Genomic DNA, 18825 nt, shown 5'->3' with positions numbered 1-18825 from the left:
GTCTACAGAACAGCTTGAATATGTTTTGAAGTTGATTGGGGCCATTAGTCCACCATTCGGACTATCCTTCATTGCAGTCTTTTATCAATTTTTCTCTTCCGTCCACATCCAGGGAGATTAGCTACAGTGCCATGTGTTGTGATCTTCTTGATTATGTTGCACACAGTGGACAAAGGAACATGAGGATCTCTGGAGATGGACTTGTAGCCTTGAGATTGTTGATATTTTTCCAAGTTTTGTTCTCAAGTCCTCAGACTCTTCTTTCAAGTCCTCTGCTCTTCTTTCTGTTCTCCATGCTCAGTGCGGCACACTCAGACACACAACAGAAAGGTTGAGTCAACTTTTCTCCATTTTAACTGGCTTCAGGTGTGATTGCTATACTGCCAGCACCTGTTTCTTGCCACAGGGGAGTTCAAAAGAGCATCATATGCTTGAAATAAAACGATTTACCCACACTTTTGAAAAGGTGACAATAATTTTCTCCGGCCCATTTTTGGAGTTCTGTGTGACATGATGTCAGATTTTTCTTTTTTTCTCTGTTTTTTTGTGTTGTTCCAATGCACATAAAGGAAATAAACGTGTATACCAAAACATTTGTAACTGCAACAATTTTCTGGGAGAAATGGTGCATTTTCTGGGAAAATCCCTGTGGTCCTGATAATTTCGGCCATGATTGTATGTAATCTTTATTTTCTCAAAATGCAGGCTTATTATAATGTTTAAATTGCATCTGATGGATGGTAAAGCCAGAAAGTCATTTTTGCTCAGCCTAGTTACTGGGCTGTCAGTTCAACACTTACGGCCAGTGTACAAGTTTAAAAGTACATGACTTTAGCTCTGAGACAGATGGCAGAGGTTCAGTTAATGAAGGCAGATGCAGTTAAAAGCTTCTTAGAAGAATTGGAAATTAGTGTGACAGAACTATAGGCATATACATTTTCACCACATTTCATTATCAATAGTGGCTTCCCCTTTGATTAATAACTGTCATTAAAAAGAGATGCTGCTTAATATGTCAGAAAATAATGCAGGGAAAAAGTCCTGTTAAAGGTTTTATTTGTGTTTTGCATACAAGAGTTAGTAATTTTGAGTAAAAATGTGTCTCATACTTTCATTACATTATTAGTGTTGTATTGTGCTGGGAATTAGTTGTGTGGCAGCCTGTTTATTGTCAAGCTAGGAACAGCCTCTCCGGTAGCATTGGTGTAGTGATGATCGGGTAACCTCCGTAACCATGCAGTGTGTGATAGGCGGACACTGCTGTGTAGAATGGGCCATCACAGCCAAATCAGCTGCTGGCTAAGTGGACTTTCTGAGCAAGTATTTAACTCAGCGGTAGAAGTGGTGGCCGTGAGTCCAGTGAATCTCAGCTTTGCCTGAGTAATTCCTTAACAGACTGCATCTCTCCACATTTAGGATCAAGTTAAATTTGTCATTGACTGGAAGTTGTAGTGTATAAGCAAAACCTGCCCTTTTATCCCCAATCATGGTTTTTGATGAATTACTGGTCAGTATTCTAAGCATTATCGTGAACTCACGCAACCACTTTGCCTGAAACTTCCCGTCAGTTTCCTGTTGAGCAATGCTGTAGGCTGTATGTCTGACTGAAGCATCATTCCTCAGGAATATCAAAGATTTCCAGAAAAGAACCCTTCAGCCACTGTGATCATCCAGCACTGCACCTCAACTCCTGCATTAAACATTACATGACCGTGCCTTCCTGTGAGCGGCCCTGTCTAGGAGTGCTCACTTTCCTTATTTCAGTAATCATCTGCATGTGTGATAGGGTAGTAATTTGCCAGAATTATTTTATCTTTGGTCTTCAAACGACTATTGGAAGCTTATTTGTGTTGTATGTTCACTGCATCAATATGGACAAGTTGCCCATCTGTTTACCTACACTTTTTTATTGTGGTTTTAACCCAGAGTGCCTGTCCATTTAAAATACTTCACTGCAATGCAGCAAATGATAAAAGTAATAATGACAGGTGATCACAAGAGACAGACGTGGCAATATGAAAACCTTTAAAGAGAAGTAATGGAGGATTTGGAACATTAGACATACAATTAAATTTTTACAGAAGTCCAAGAAACCGTATAATAAACCACAGCAGCTCTCTTCTAATGAATATAAACAAACAAAAAAAGAAGTCAGAAGAAAATTCTGACTTTGCTAACAATAAGAGAATGATGCATTTTAAAAGGGTTCTTTTTGTGTATACTGCATTCAGCAGCCCCAGTAGCATTTCTTGACACCCTGTTGAATCATTCATTGACTGAAAGTCCTCAGTTTTAGTGTGTCAGAGAAGAGGATGTGCAACATTGTTTATAAAGGCACTCAATTTTGTCTGCGTTCTCTCCTTCAGTACTACCTACAACAGATTGAGAGCGAATCCCATAACTGAGCCTTCCTTGTTAATCATCTTGTTTATTTGGTGGGTCTCTCATAAAGTGTCAATGTCAACTTTATTTATGTAGCACATTTAAAACAACATGAAAATGCTGTGGCCAAAGTGCTTTACAACAATAGAATTAAAGAAAAACATACAATTAACATGAATAACAAATAGAAATAAAATAAATTAACATAAATAAAATAAATAGAAGTAATGTTACATAATCACAATGAGGAAACCATCAGTATTACTGAAGGTCATGGAAAGCAAGTGAATAGAAATGAGTCTTTAATGTTGTTTTGAACAGTTCAGTTGTAGACGACTCCTTTATGTGATGAGGTAAAGAGTTCCACAGGCCAGGAGCAGCAGCTGCAAAAGTTAGTTTACACTTAGTTTTACACTTGGTACGAGGGACAACAAGAGACAACTGACCAGAAGATCTAAGCACTCTACATGGCGGGTGTAAAGCACACAATTCAGATAAATAGGCAGGAGCAAACCCATGTAAAGATTTAAAAATTAGCAACAAGATTTTGTCCGAATTTACGTACTATGGCCATGGCATCCTGCTAGTTTTGTTGCGTGTATCTTGGGCTTCCTGGAAATGTGGACGGTAATATGAGCATTTTGCCTACACATACGGTGTTATTTTCAGCGTTTGCTTGCAGTCTGTCTGACAGTCCTTTTTATTGTTCCATGCGCAAATCTTGTTGATCTAATCTGAGATAGTTGAGACGCGCACCCTCTGTTTTAACATACGCATCTACGACGTACTGTTGGAATAGTTCGCCGCTGGAGTGCAAATGTATTCGTCATTACTAATCTGTACACTTAAAATTGGCATTATATATACTAGCAAAATACCCGTGCTTCGCAGCGGCAAAGTACTACCTTATAATTTTTATTAAGAAGAAAATTAAACCTTTTTAAACTGATGGAAAATATACCAATAATTATTTGTTAAGGATCTCTTTGTATACCACATTGTGATTCGGCCCTCCGGTTGTAATATGACCAAGCTGTGCGCTGAGCTTACTCTTGAGCATGCAACTTACAGTTGGCCATGTGAACAGTAATCTTGTTTCACATCTCACAGCTTGAATTGCTGCTGTCATAATCGGTTTGAGTTTCATGGTTTGTTTCAATTACGTTAGTATTTGTAGGAATTGTGTTGAAGTGACATTCGGCATCTGTCAAGCGCGGTGAAGTATACAACCGGTTTCATCGATAACTTCACATCCAGCTTTTGAGAGTTTAAACATTCATAAACATCAAAGTGTTCACTACTGAAATCATCACCTGTCAATCTAAGATGTTTAAGAGGCATTGGCGGTTGTCAAAAGGTGTAAAATATTTGGCCATTTTGGTACACTTGAAAGCGACAACCAAACAATTCACCGGCAGCCATCAACTCACATGCAGATGCATAGGTGAAGAGCTTAAGCATTTCACTCTTCTAGTGCTCCTGTGTAGTATAATTATCTCCTGTACCGTCATCAGTCCACCCCTTGAACCTGTCCCAGTCATTCAATACATAAGACACAATGTTCCTCCGGATATCAAGAGTGAGCCTGATATGGCCGTGTAATATGTAACAAAGAGAATGGAAAAGGTAGGTGCCATCTCCGGGCATGGAAACCACTCAGTAAGTGACAGTTCTTTGATCGATGGTGATCACCTCGATAGACATGTTAATGGGGAATGCGGTTGGAATGATAAAGGAAATGGGTACCTGAACAATGTAAAGTAAGTCTAAAATACCTACACAATAACTATAATCGTAATAAATGTACAATAAAACAGTGGAGAAGCCGTGGATTAAATAAAAAGGCTGTAGTTATCAGCAGGGAGACGTGAATCCCGTGGCGAAGCAAGGAAGGGAATGTAGAGACTGGAGCGATGGACGGCCTTATATAGGCAGGCAGTCAACAATGTGGGTTGGGGGACCCAACACCACCTCACACGGTGACCGAGCTGCAGGCTATGGACGTATATATGTAGGATTCAGTTAGCATTGGGAACTCGCGTACCAAATTTCTTGAAGATGGGCCCATAAGTAACAAAAACTGTTGAAAAGTTCAATATGGCGGCCGACAGTGGCATCATACCACCGAAATAAGTACCAAATTTCAGCCTTCTACCTACACGGGAAGTTGGAGAATTAGTAACGTTGGAAATTTCAATATGGCGACCGACAGTGGCATAATACCACCGATATAAGTACGTACATCGGTTTCGGTTAGCGCAGGGAAGCTGCCTACCAAATTTCGTGAAGATGGGGCCATAAATAAGAAAGTTCAACATGGCGGACGTTGTTGACCGTTATGATCGTTACGCGTAGAAATTCAAAATGAAACCTGTTTAACTTTTGTAAGTAAGCTGTAAGGAATGAGCCTGCCAAATTGCAGCCTTCCACCTACACGGGAAGTTGGAGAATTAGTGATGGATGAGTGATTGAGTCAGTCAGTCAGTCAGTCAGTCAGGGCTTTTCCTTTTATTAGTATATATATATATATATATATATATATATATATATATATATATATATATATATATACTGTATAGCATTTTTAATGTAGGTAGATCATTTCGATCCGGTCATTTTAAAAGTAGCTCGCAAGCCGAAAAAGTGTGGGCACCCCTGCTCTAAATAGTGGCCGGTTGTGGAGGCTCTTTGGTGTGGTGACAGTCAGTAACCAGTTCCTTGGTTTTACTGATGTTAAGTTGGAGAGAATTTCTTCTGCAACAAGAAACAAAGTTCTCCACTTGAATCAAAAACTCTGCCTCATCCTCCTTGTCAGAACAACAGTAAAGCTATACACTTCGTTCATAGATTATAAAAATTGAAATGGTTCTTTTGCTACATGTAAATTCAAGAATAAAAGAAAACAAAAGGTTTTTCATCTAATCATATGTCTCTTACCGTAAAGCACAGCTAACAGTATTGTTTCTCAGTTTTCCCATTAATAAAATGAAAGCCAGTTGACTCTTGGACAATTAATCCTGGATTGATAGACCTCTTTGCATTTATTATGGAAAGAGGATTAAACCGAAAAAGCAACAGAGATGCACAGGCATCTGTCGTCCAGACCTCTACTTCTCTAATGTGCTTAAAGAGTGAATTTGGAGCCCAGTAGCGTGCAAAAATAAAAAAAGTAAGCCATTTTTATTTCCACTTAGCAGCCATAACAGTTGTACCATTATCTAATCTTTTGGAAGTCATAATTTATAGTTTTTATAGCTTTTTCAAAATGCATTACGCAGTTATTATCCAGTGGATTTCTTTTTTTGCATTGTACTTTTGTGTAGTGCTTTCTTTAACATGAAGCGCCCAATTTTCCATGCTGATTTGTTGACATCCATTGCTAGAAGATTTCCTTTAAAGCCTGTAACCTAAAATGCCCCTGTGTGACAAAGCCATGCAAGTGTTTCCATCTCCCAGATAATTCGAGTTTATTTTTTTGCTTTTGCTAATACTTATTAGATTTAATACTGACATACTACTATAGGATTTATTTTCTGAGGTGATTCTCTCAGATTTTTAAGATAAAAAGACTTGATGCCTACATTTTGCTGTAGTATGTTGAAGTTTTTATTTTAGCTGCTGATTTGTGTATTTAGGCGGAAGGTGTGACCTGTAACCTGCACTTGAACGCTGTCTTTGTAAAGTAGCAGCCTATGCACTTCCTCTCTTTATTCCACAGTAATTCTTGCCTCCTAACGATTACGGATTATTTCACAAACCTCATCTTGCCTTAACAATTTGGTTGCCACTCCACCTGCTACGAGACCATTATAATTTTTTCCGTGTGCGTTAAGCTTGTCTAATCAGCCCAGTGGTTGGCTCGGTCTCCCCAATAATTGCGAAATCTTCCTTTGTGGTGTGAGTTAACCCCAGGTAAGTGAAAGGATAAGGATTTTTGGACCAAGCAGACCATTCTCCTCAAAACATCCTTAATATTTAGAACATGCTGTTAGGCTGACATTTAGTTAGAACATTAAAACAACTACAACAAGAGTAGGTAGTTTGCATCAATGGATAGAATACTCAGACTATAAAATGTACTTGTGAAAAAAGTATTGTGTTCAGTTGTGGTCACCATGCTGCAAAAAGACATAGCAACTTTTGAAGCTGTGCAAAGGAGCTTCAGGAATTGCAGGACGTGTCATACTCTGACAGACGTTAGTCTTATTTGAACGGGATTAATTGTACACCAGAAGGTGGGGTAAACTCAGTGCTTTAAGTGGGCCAGTGCAGTATATGCTGGTATCCTGTTCCCATAGATAATATACTGTATGTGTGCCAGTGCCTTCAATCAGTTTGGACCACATTAGCAACCCTTATTTATATAACAATATGTCCGTTTACACTTTCAAGGGTGACACAACCTCTGTCACCCACATTTCAATATAAATTGTATACATTTGCAGGCCTCACAAGGGTCGTATCACAGAGTGTTGTCTTTTTCTACTTCAGACACTGCTACTGACTTGAGCGATTTGGATGGGACTAAAATTACAGATCTAGCTGAATTCTTTCAGCTCAATTGTGAATCACGTACTCAAAAACCCAAATGGAAATTAATGCAAAGTGAAGCCAGGGAGCAGTTCTTTACGGAAAGAGGAATCTGAAACAAATTACTAAGACATGAAGTTGAAGCAGAAACCTTGACAACCTATAAGAAGAATCTGGACGAGATATTTGGACTGCTTAGCTATGCTTAGCTATTAGCTTAAGAAATGGGCTTGATGGTCTAAATTGTATTGTCTTACTTGTCACAATTCCGGTGTCCTTATGTTTAACCTAGCAAGCATGTCAGTGTATATTCAGAAAAACTCTTGCAAAATGTTGGCCATCGATGGTGCCCGCAGTACTACTTGCCTACCATGCTTCCTGATAAATTTATCTTCAAATATTTTATTTAAAAATCTCTGAAGTTTTCAACCCTTTCCAACTAGTCAGGCCTGTAAAGCATATAAAGATGCTGATTCTAGAGTCGCATATTGCAGAGGTGTCAGTGAATTCTAAAGAATTACCCCGGGCAGGGGCTGCAGGCCTGAAGTACAGTAGTGGAGGTGTTATGTTTGGAAAAACTGTCTTCTTTTCCATAATTTATTGTTGTGGTGCGATTACTATTGACTGCTGAGAGCTTTGCTTATTGACAACATGAATTTTTCTGTTTTTATGTTCACTTCAGTGATAGATAGATAGATAGATAGATAGATAGATAGATAGATAGATAGATAGATAGATAGATAGATAGATAGATAGATAGAGGGTGCGGCAGAAATAACTCCCACATTTCAAAGGGGGATTGAAAAAATATGGTATGAAGAATCACCAAAAACTTTTTATTTCCCAAATGTAGATATAAAAAAGTTTTTTACTTTAAGTTTTCAAAATGATATCATCCAAATGGTGGCCTTGACGGCTGATACACATTTCGAGCCGTTCTTGGAAGTTTTCCATCACTCTCACTCTTGTGTCGGGAGAAATTCCTTCAATTTCTTCTTCAATGGCCTCCTTTAGTTGGTCCAAGGACAGAGGATGATGTTTGAAACCTCGGCCTTGAGGTACCCCCACAGAAAAAAGTCACAGGGACTTAAATCAGGCGAGCGCGGTGGCCACAGAACTGCCTCGCTTAAGGAGACCACTCGACCCAGGAACAAAATTTCGCGCGGACAACGTGCTGTATGGGCCGTACCTCCATCCTGTTAGAACCAGAAGTCCTCTAGGTTGTGTTTTTCCCCATACTCTTTAATTTTCACATTATCTCTTTAATTTTCACACATAACATGTCGCAGTATCGATTGGAATTCACAGTAACTGTGACTCCACCCTCTTCAAAAAAATAAGGCCCAATGACGCCTATAGACGACACAGATTCACCATTTTTGAAAAAAAGCCTCCACTACAAAGCCTCGATGCTCACCCGACCACAGCATGGTGACGACTGACAGCTTTATTATGTACCGTTACCTAACGGAACGGACCGCATCCCTCTACCTGCTTTGGGAGCCCCACAGTGATTTTTCGAAATGTGGGAGTTATTTCTGCTGCACCCTGTAGATACTTTATTAATCCCAAGGGGAAATTCACATACTCCAGCAGCAGCATACTGATAAAAATAAACAATATTAAATTAAAGAGTAATAAAAATGCAGGTAAAACAGACAATAACATTATTTAATAATGTTACCATTCACCACCCCGGGTGGAATTGACAGCAAAAATGACAGCAGTCTGTCGCTGAAGCTACTCCTCTGTCCGGAGATGATACTGTTTAGTGAATGCAGTGGATTCTCCATGATTGACAGGAGCCTGCTCAGCGCCCATCGCTCTGCCACGGATGTCAAACTGTCCAGCTCCGTCCCTACAATAGAGCCTGCCTTCCTCACCAGTTTGTCCAGGCGTGAGGAGTCCTTCTTCTTTATGCTGTCTCCCCAGCATACCACCGCATAGAAGAGGGCACTCGCCACAACCGTCTGGTAGAACATCTGCAGCTTCTTATTGCAGATGTTGAAGGGCGCAGTCTTCTAAGGAAATATAGTCGGCTTTGTCCTCTCTTGCACAGAGCATTAGTATTGGCAGCCCAGTCCAATTTATCATCCAGCTGCACTCCCAGTATTTATAGGTCTGTACTCTCTGCACACAGTCACCTCTGATGATCACGGGGTCCAGGAGAGGCCTGGGCCTTCCTAAAATCCACCACCAGCTCCTTGGTTTGCTGGTGTTCAGGTGTAAGTGATTTGAGTTGCACCATTTAACAAAGTCCTTGATTAGGTTCCTATACTCCTCCTCCCGCCTTCTCCTGATGCAGCCCACGATAGCAGTGTCATCAGTGAACTTTTTCACGTGGCAGGACTCCGAGTTGGAGTTGGAAGTCCGATGTATATAGGCTGAACAGGACCCAAGAAAGTATAGTCCCCTGCGGCGCTCCCTGCGGCCATAATTCTTCCAGGGGGACACATCAACCACCACCCCTCAGGACAAGGGGAAGAAAAGAAAGTTTAAGAACCACTGCTGTACACAGATACATATGTTGAAGTATCCTGCAAGATGCAGAGTGAGTAATGCACTCCAAACAGTAGTAATCTAACACGTAGAATGTACCGTATATACTCACGTTTAAGTTCTTCTGTGGATAAGTCAGGGCTTGATTTTACTATACAATTTCCGGTGTTTTATAATGTCTGTCGTATAAGTCGTATAATGCGGACGCTATTGGTCCAAGAGATTATGATATGCTAACGCCCAACTGAGAGAGTAACCATGGAGCACACTGCCTTTTTTTTTTCTATGTAATGTGCCTACGTTACCACACGGTAATACCCAAATTATTCCGAAGCGACATTTGCACTGATTTGTGTTTTTTGTATATCACACCCTCATACACCTTTATCGTAAGAGTGTCCCTTATCTACGATGGAGGGTTCGATCAAAAGAAAATATGAAGCTGGTTTTAAATTAAAAGTCGTTGAAGTGGCAAAAGAGATTGGTAACTGCGCTGCTGCAACAAAATTCGATGTCTAAGAAACTGAAGCGAGATTAGAGGAGGCAAGATGCTAAAAAAAAAAAAAATTAAGTGTCACATTTATGAACGAGTGTATAAGTCGGGGTCTGAATTTATGAGCGATTTTTCAGGTTTCAAGACCCGACTATACTACATGAGTATATATGGTATGTAGTATCTGATTGGTACAGAGGTACCAGACATTCTTACTTGATGACCTGGTAAAACTCTTGCATGAAGGATTAGATTTTTCTTTTTGCTTATTTTTACCCTACAGGCAACTGTGTTTGGCTCAGTAGCACCCAATACAGACCACAACTAATATGTTGCATCTGACTGTGATGGAGGTGACAGGCATACATACTTACCTACCCAGTAAAATGATTGCATAAAGAGACAGATGGATCGTGAATTTTTGCACATACCTTGACTGCATTTTTCTAGTTGTATGTTTAAAGTTTAATGAAAAATTAGGGACACACTCATTCAGTTTGTATGCTCAAGGATGTGCAGGTTGTATAGGTTTGAATGTGCCTAGTGTAAGGGATGTGTGTGTGTGTGTGAATGGTCCTGCGATAAATTGGCACCATATCCAGAGCTGTTCTTGCCATGCCCCTGATGAGCCCGGTGTGGATTACGTGAGTTCAAGAATGTTTGTTTATTTCTGTATTGTGTTATTAACACCGTGTTCATTTGCCATCCTTTTATTGCTGCTACCACCACACACTGAACCACCTGGATTGGGACCCGAGTGCAGCGGGTGACACCTCAGCGCCACACTGGACCAGTGTGAGGTTTTTTTTTTATGGTGGCTGGAGTGCCAATCCTGCCACCAACTCTCAAGTTTTCCCTGTACGTTGGAGGACCTGCTTGGAGGGTTGGATGCAGATTAACATCATACCCAGGCCGAAGCAATTGCAGGTTAAGGGCCTTTCTCAATATTTTATCTGAAGTAAAATATATATTTTATTATAATAAAATGTGTTCATGTATCAAAATACCAATAGTGTTTTGAGTTTTTTGTAAAGAACAACTGAAAGAGTGTCTGGCTCTGCAGGAATCAACTTCCATAGATAATCTGCCGCTTCTCTTTATGGAGCAGTCCTATAAATATAAATCTCTTCAGACTTTTCTTGAAGGCACATGGCTGGCCGTTCTTAAGTACCTGATTAAACTTAATTTAGCACAGACAATTGTGTAACTCAAACCATGTGAAGATTGGTTTTTTTTTTCCTTCTTCTTTTTCTCTTCTTCAACGATTTACAAGCCCATCAAAATTGATGACCAGAGGCATTAACAATTAGCTTAGAGCATTAATATGAAAAGTAGGCAGTTGCAAATAATGATTTTTGTTTTCCGGGCAATCTAAACCATCTGCCTCTCGAAGCAGGCAGAAGAGTTCCACGTTTAATCCAGATTACCAGCAACAAAACAAGGCTTTTTTTGGCGTCTATGCACCACTGCCACTGTTGCCCTTGACAAGACAGCTAGGCTTTGGGCTCTGTGCAAGGACTCCTGCTGGACTGCTGGATTAACCTTTAATAGACTGTGCCAAAAGAAAAGAGATTCGACAGAGCACCTTTGGAATATTTAATTTTGCTTTTTCTTCAATTAATAGTTAAAAGTCTCCATAAAGCAACATGTCTTTCCTTTTGAAAAGCATGGTGAGCAGTCAAGTGAAAAATCTGGGACTTGGAGGGGGTGAAGAAGTGAAAAAAGAAGATGGGGCTGCCACAGATCCCGCTGCAGCTGCTGGCATGACCAGAGAAGAGTATGAGGAATATCAGAGGCAGGTGGTGGAAGAAAAGTAAGTCCAAATCATGCTGTTTTAACAATAACAAAAAGGCATTATAGAATTAAAGCATTGGGTACTAAGGGATCTTGCCTGAGAATAACTTTAATATTTTTACCTAGAAATCTTGCATGTTACTGTATATATTGAGGCACATCTGCTTTGGAGTAAACTGTTGAGGACCACAACAATGATAGCAAATGCATCCTTAAATGCTGAGCAACTCATTTTAATATGTTGATGTGTCATTCTTTAGTTTGAGAAACACTGATTACTGTTGAAATGCTCCAAATTTAGTTTGTCCAGCATTCTGTGCCTGGTGTTTTGTAAAAGTGACCAGATAAGCTGTCCATCCTATTTGAGTGATGCCACTGGGCATGCTCTGTTTAGCTTCCCATAGACACTTGTCTCTTTGAGGTGTTCTAACAAAGGTACATTATTTTGTAAAATAAATAAATAAAAAATCTTTGCCAATTTAGATTGATAGTTTTTGAAAGCACCTACTGCAATAGCCACATCTCTCTGTCTGTCTATCTGTCTATCCACATGAAATAACTTGGCTACAAGGGACCAATTTTGTTGAAACTTGACACACTTATTCTTCAAGGAAATTTGTCAGGATAGATCCATTTTTGTTGAGATATCATGAACACAGCACACGGTACATATTTTTGAAATTTCAAAGTCTCCCATTAAGAAACATTGGCATATTTGCAAACTTGTGTGTCCTGGAACAGGAAATATTCTGTGTGACTTTAATTACGAATTAATTTACTATTTCAATTTTACTTTGAAAGCAATTATTTCAGCTTGTGTATATATATATATATATATATATATATATATATATATATATATATATATATATATATATATATATATATATATATATATATATATATTGTATATACACTCACCTAAAGGATTATTGGGAACACCATACTAATACGGTGTTTGACCCCCTTTCGCCTTCAGAACTGCCTTAATTCTACGTGGCATTGATTCAACAAGGTGCTGACAGCATTCTTTAGAAATGTTGGCCCATATTGATAGGATAGCATCTTGCAGTTGATGGAGATTTGTGGGATGCACATCCAGGGCACGAAGCTCCCGTTCCACCACATCCCAAAGATGCTCTATTGGGTTGAAATCTGGTGACTGTGGGGCCATTTTAGTACAGTGAACTCATTGTCATGTTCAAGAAACCAATTTGAAATGATTGAGCTTTGTGACATGGTGCATTATCCTGCTGGAAGTAGCCATCAGAGGATGGGTACATGGTGGTCATGAAGGGATGGACATGGTCAGAAACAATGCTCAGGTAGCCCATAGCATTTGAACGATGCCCAATTGGCACTAAGGGGCCTAAAGTGTGCCAAGAAAACATCCCCCACACCATTACACCACCACCACCTGCCTGCACAGTGGTAACAAGGCATGATGGATCCATGTTCTCATTCTGTTTACGCCAAATTCTGACTCTACCATTTGAATATCTCAACAGAAATCGAGACTCATCAGACCAGGCAACATTTTTCCAGTCTTCAACTGTCCAATTTTGGTGAGCTCGTGCAAATTGTAGCCTCTTTTTCCTATTTGTAGTGGAGATGAGTGGTACCCGGTAGGGTCTTCTACTGTTGTAGCCCATCCGCTTCAAGGTTGTGCGTGTTGTGGCTTCACAAATGCTTTGCTGCATACCTCGGTTGTAGCAGTGGTTATTTCAGTCAAAGTTGCTCTTCTATCAGCTTGAATCAGTCGGCCCATTCTCCTCTGACCTCTAGCATCAACAAGGCATTTTAAGCTCACAGGACTGCCGCATACTGGATGTTTTTCCCTTTTCACACCATTCTTTGTAAACCCTAGAAATGGTTGTGCGTGAAAATCCCAGTAACTGAGCAGATTGTGAAATACTCAGACCGGCCCGTCTGGCACCAACAACCATGCCACGCTCAAAATTGCTTAAATCACCTTTCTTTCCCATTCTGACATTCAGTTTGGAGTTCAGGAGATTGTCTTGACCAGGACCACACCCCTAAATGCATTGAAGCAACTGCCATGTGATTGGTTGATTAGATAATTGCATTAATGAGAAATTGAACAGGTGTTCCTAATAATCCTTTAGGTGAGTGTATATATATATATATATATATATATATATAGCTTTCCTGACGGCAAAACAGTAAAACGGCCACAGTTGTGCACACCAAAACAAATACTCCATGGCAGGGTCAGATGCAGGTGGGCTTGAATATTTGAGTATTGCCATGTAAGGAAGGAAGGAATGACGTTTGATGTATATTTAGTTAATTTGGTAATAATGATATATATTCTTTATTCATTAGGTACAGTGGACACTTACTGAACCAGAATGCAGGGGAAGGTCTTATATTCTTATTATATTCTTGACAGTCTGATCTCTGCCTCCACCCTGTCACATTTTTGTCTCTACGGTTGTGCAAGATCTTTCATGAACTTCACTCATGCCAGTGGGTAAGGGTGACATGAAGTTCATGTCTGTAAAATCATAAAGAGAAGGAGGTTAACTTCTGCAAATATATAGAAAAATATGGCTCAGTGACACTTTATGCTACTGTGACTAAAAGTGAACTCAGTATTTCCGTTACATCAAAAACAAACTCATAACTGCATTATGTATAGATTTAATGATTCAATATTTCCTTGACACTCTAATTTATTGGCAAAGCACCACAATGACCTGCTATCTATCATGTCTGGATGCAGCTTTAGCTTGAGATTTCAACACAGATTTTAAATCTTCATTGGGTATTTCTTTGTAAAATGTTGAACTAAACTTAGCCAGAGGCCCTCCTCATTAAACAACTGCTAATAAAAGCACATGAATGTTTTCATCATTTGAGCTGGAATCTACTGTGTATGAAAGAAAATTCAGCCGCATGATATTCTAAAATGGTGTAAAAACATTTTATAAACACTACTAGTACATATAATTACATACTATTATAACTGTTAATTATTGAATATGACTCAGTGTTACACAAATATGTAATAAACAAAATTGTGATAACAAACTCTTTGATGAAGTGACTAGGAAGTGTAAAAATGCTCCAATTTTAAAACTACCAGCTAACTAACTCTATAAATGTACCTGAATATTACATCATTTTCCTACTTCTTATTTATTTTATTTATTGTCACTAAAAAAATGACTTTTCCATTACACTTTCTATTATAATAAACAGCACATGCAGCAGTAAGTAATTTTAGCAAACAAACAGGTAAAATGACTAATTTCGATTAGGTACTTTACTGTATATAGTGCGCCATTCCAAAGCACTTTGTAGTGTACTGTAATGACAAAATTTATTTACATACTGTACATATACCATATATACTCGTGGATAAGTTCTCCTATGGATAAGACGGGACTTGATTTTACCGTATTTTATAATGTCGGTCGTATAAATTGAATATGGAAAACTCACGCTATTGGTCCAAGAGATTATGATATGCTAACGCCCACCTGAGAGAGTAACTACGGAGCACACAGCCTCTTTTTTCTATGTATTGTGCCTACGTGACTACACGGTAATACCCAAACTATTCCGAAGTGACATTTGCATCGATTTGTGGTTTTTGTATCTCGCACCCTCATACACCTTTATCGTAAGAGCATCCCTTATCTATGATGGAGGGTTCAATCAGAAGAAAATATGAAGCTGGTTTTAAATTAAATGTCTTTGAAGTGGCCAAAGAAATTGGTAACTGCTCCGCTGCAACAAAATTCGATGTGTCTGAGAAACTGATGCGAGATTGGAGGAAGCAAGAAGATGTAAAAAAAAAACAAACAATGTAAGTGTCGCATTTTTGAACGGGCGTATAAGTCGGGGTCTGATTTTATGATCGATTTTTCGTGTTGCAAGACCCAAATTATATATGAGTATATACAGTATATAACGTATATATGTAAAATACAAAAAGTATAGATAATAGTGCTATCTTGCCTGAAGAATGGGTCTGAGTTGCTTCGAAAGCTTGCATATTGTAATCTTTTTAGTTAGCCAACAAAAAGGTGTCATTTTGCTTGACTTCTCACTACATTCATAATGGCTAACATGGAACAAAACCCTAGTACTAAAAGCTAAAAAATTAAAAGCAAAAAATACATATAAATAGAAAATGAATGTTACAAATGCAGTATTAATAATATATTTTAGATCATAAATAGGTAAACTGACATTAATTAAGTTGTCCATAGTTTATATAGGTAGCCCTGGTGGAGTCCCACACCCAAGCATTTCCTCTGTTTTAACAAGAACCGAATAGCCTGCAACAGCTGGCTCAGTACCCAGTACTCATAAAGCACCCTTAAGCAGGCAGAGTAGTTTAAGTTGTCTCAGGATCTTGTTCACAATAAAGGACAAAGGGAGTGGGGGATCTACAGGTGGATTGGAGCAGCTGCATACATTTACCGGTCAGTTGTGGTGAAGAGGAAACCAAGCTGCAAGGCGAAGTTCTCGATTTACCAGTTGATTTACATTCCTGCGCTCACCTGTGGTTACAAGCTTTGGGCAAATCGTGGATATAAGCAGCAGAAATGAGTTTCCTTCACAGGTTGTCTGGGTTCAGCCTTAGAGGGAGGGTGAGAAGTGCAGACATTTGGGAGGAGCTCGAAATAAAGCTGGTGCTTCTCCTCATCGAAAGGAGCCAGTTGAAGTGGTTTGGGCATCTGATTAGGATGTCTCCTGGACATCTCCCTTGGGTAGTGTTTCAGTCATATCTAGCTAGAAGGAGACCTTAGGGTAGACCCAGGACACACTAGACAGATTATATCTCTCGACTGGCCTGGGAACACCTGGCTATGCCTCTGGATCAGTTGGAGGAGGTGGTGGAGAAAAGGGATCTGGGCCTCATTTCTTAGGCTACTAACCCCACCACCTGGACCCAGATAAGTGGTCAAAAACAGATAGATGGATGGATATTTTATATGGCACTTTTCATGCTGAGCACTACCCCAAAACATTTTATAATATAATTTTATTTAAATGAAAGTAATAAAAGACATTTTATCAGTAGAATTAACAGATGTTTTATCTAGTCCGTTGGCCCCCCAGTTCAGTCCTGTGGCCTGTGTCTGCAGATTTTGATTTCCCAGTGATTTGTGTTCATGCTTTACATATAATATTAAGACATGTATCTTTGTATTTATAAAGCAAACTTTCACATGTCAGAAGAAAAGCATTCCTTGTAATCTTCCATGCAACAGAGACTAGCTAAGAGAATACCAGATCAGAACCAGTATGCACGTAAACATGAAGGAACAAAAAACAAGTATGACATAGCTTAGGGGCTACAGTGGAAAGCTGAGTTAGTAGAAGTTTCAAAGACATACGTCATGCCTTAACAGGTTTGGGGATAGGACATGAGGTCTGAACATGACAGGGGAGTTGGCCCTAGACGTGGACGTCCAATTCGTCTAAGAGGTGCATTAGGAGAAAATAAGACCGGTATAAATTCAGAGGGCATAGAGAAGGCCAAGGGTCTCTGTCTGCCACCCCATTATTCCATCCAGAGACGGCTTACTATGAAGAACCTCCTGACACTCTAAGTACATTGGATGCCTAGATTTCTACCATCCAGGTTGTATTTGGTATAATTTGTTGCACTCATTTTACTTTGCTTCTGTTTTAGGCACATTAGGAACCTTAAGTTAATCAATAAGGCATGAACAAAAGTGTAAAGTGTAGTTTGGTGCTCTGCTCTACTGGCTGTCATCTGGTGGTGACCATAGGTGGAGCTACAGATTATAGCTACACCTTTGTGACAGGCTGGTAAGAGCAAACATACGAAGGATATGGTGATTCAGGCGATTTTGTTCAGGTCTTTGTAATAAAGAGTCTGAAAGTGAGAATAGGGTCTCCGTAGGACCCTTCCACGATAAAACAATAACTGCTGCCAGGGACTTTCTCTTTATTAAATAATCAGTCCAAGGTCTTGATGTTTTGAAGGTTACTTTATTTATATGGTTGCCTAGCACACTTACCTCAAACAGGTTTCAGGCTGAACAGAGACAGCATTTGGAAATGCATGAGTATTTATGGTACTTGGATATCTTATGGCACTCAGGTTAATCAATGTATAACTTACAACAAAGGAGCGCTCTTAACTATCAGTCTGTCCTGAGCAAATAATTTTCTTAATCTTGCTGAATTCCAAAGTGTGACCTTTGCACTGGAGAGTCTAAACTTTAGCTTAAGGTTAAGTAGAACGTTGTTAAAAACATTATACAAAAAATTCTCCTTCAAGTCCCCCCTATTGTACTCTGAGAAATCACTTTCTAAATTATATCAGTATTCGCGTTAGGCAATTCTAAACATTTTACCTTCACTGTTCCCCTTTAATATTCAGTGTTGTTTGTTGTTGTGTCTGCATTGCGCACTTCACTTGTGATTATCAGCATTTGGATACGATTGAGGGAGCAAACTCTACAGAAAAGGGTAAGTTAAAAAGAAAATGGCCTAAGAAAAATTAACATGTAAAGCTGTACAACAAATACAAATATATAGGAATTTCTTGGATACATCTGTAGGCCAATAACCTAAAGAACAAAGTAAGTTAAAAGTACCATACTAATGACATACTAATTGTGAAATTAGTGGGAATATAAAGTGCAGCCATGAAGGCCCCTGGAAACCACTGATGTAGTAGTTTAATATTATTTTTCCAGGTGAGCACCATCCAAAAGTGCTTTGTTTTTATTGTATAACAAAATAAATACAATTTTAATAAAATCTGGCAGCCAGGCACATAACTAGGTTGAATTAAACAATCAATATTTTATAATGTTTTTTCAGGTGAGCTCCAGCCCTTTCTTTCTATAGTCTAATGTTAAACATTTACTTTTTAATGAAACTTGGCAATCAGATAAAGTGACTAAATTAGATTTTTTAATGAATATTACTGTATATGTATCAACTTATGGTCTGATCCAAAGTGCTGTACAATGTGACTTTATTTATATATCTTTAATATGTAAAAGGGTCATTTAAAAAGAAAATGGCAAAAGAATCATAAGCATATAAACTGACAGGCAGTCTGGTGTAGTGCTTAAGGCTTTGGACTTCAAGCCATGAGGATGTGGGTT

At 39.0% G+C, this 18825-nt stretch overlaps 1 protein-coding gene across 1 annotated transcript in view; it reads left to right on the top strand.

Moving 5' to 3' along the window:
- Window positions 1-11550: 11550 nt before the first annotated feature.
- Window positions 11551-18825, top strand: part of cplx4a (complexin 4a) — a 44353-nt gene continuing 37078 nt past the window's right edge. Inside the window, exon 1 of the mRNA XM_039752746.1 lies at window positions 11551-11717. Coding sequence (XP_039608680.1) covers window positions 11551-11717 — 167 coding nt within the window. The remainder of the gene's footprint in view (window positions 11718-18825) is intronic.

Source organism: Polypterus senegalus, chromosome 4, assembly GCF_016835505.1.
Source record: "Polypterus senegalus isolate Bchr_013 chromosome 4, ASM1683550v1, whole genome shotgun sequence".
Classification (NCBI taxonomy): Eukaryota; Metazoa; Chordata; class Cladistia; order Polypteriformes; family Polypteridae; genus Polypterus; species Polypterus senegalus.
This window is presented reverse-complemented; position numbering and strand designations above follow the sequence as displayed.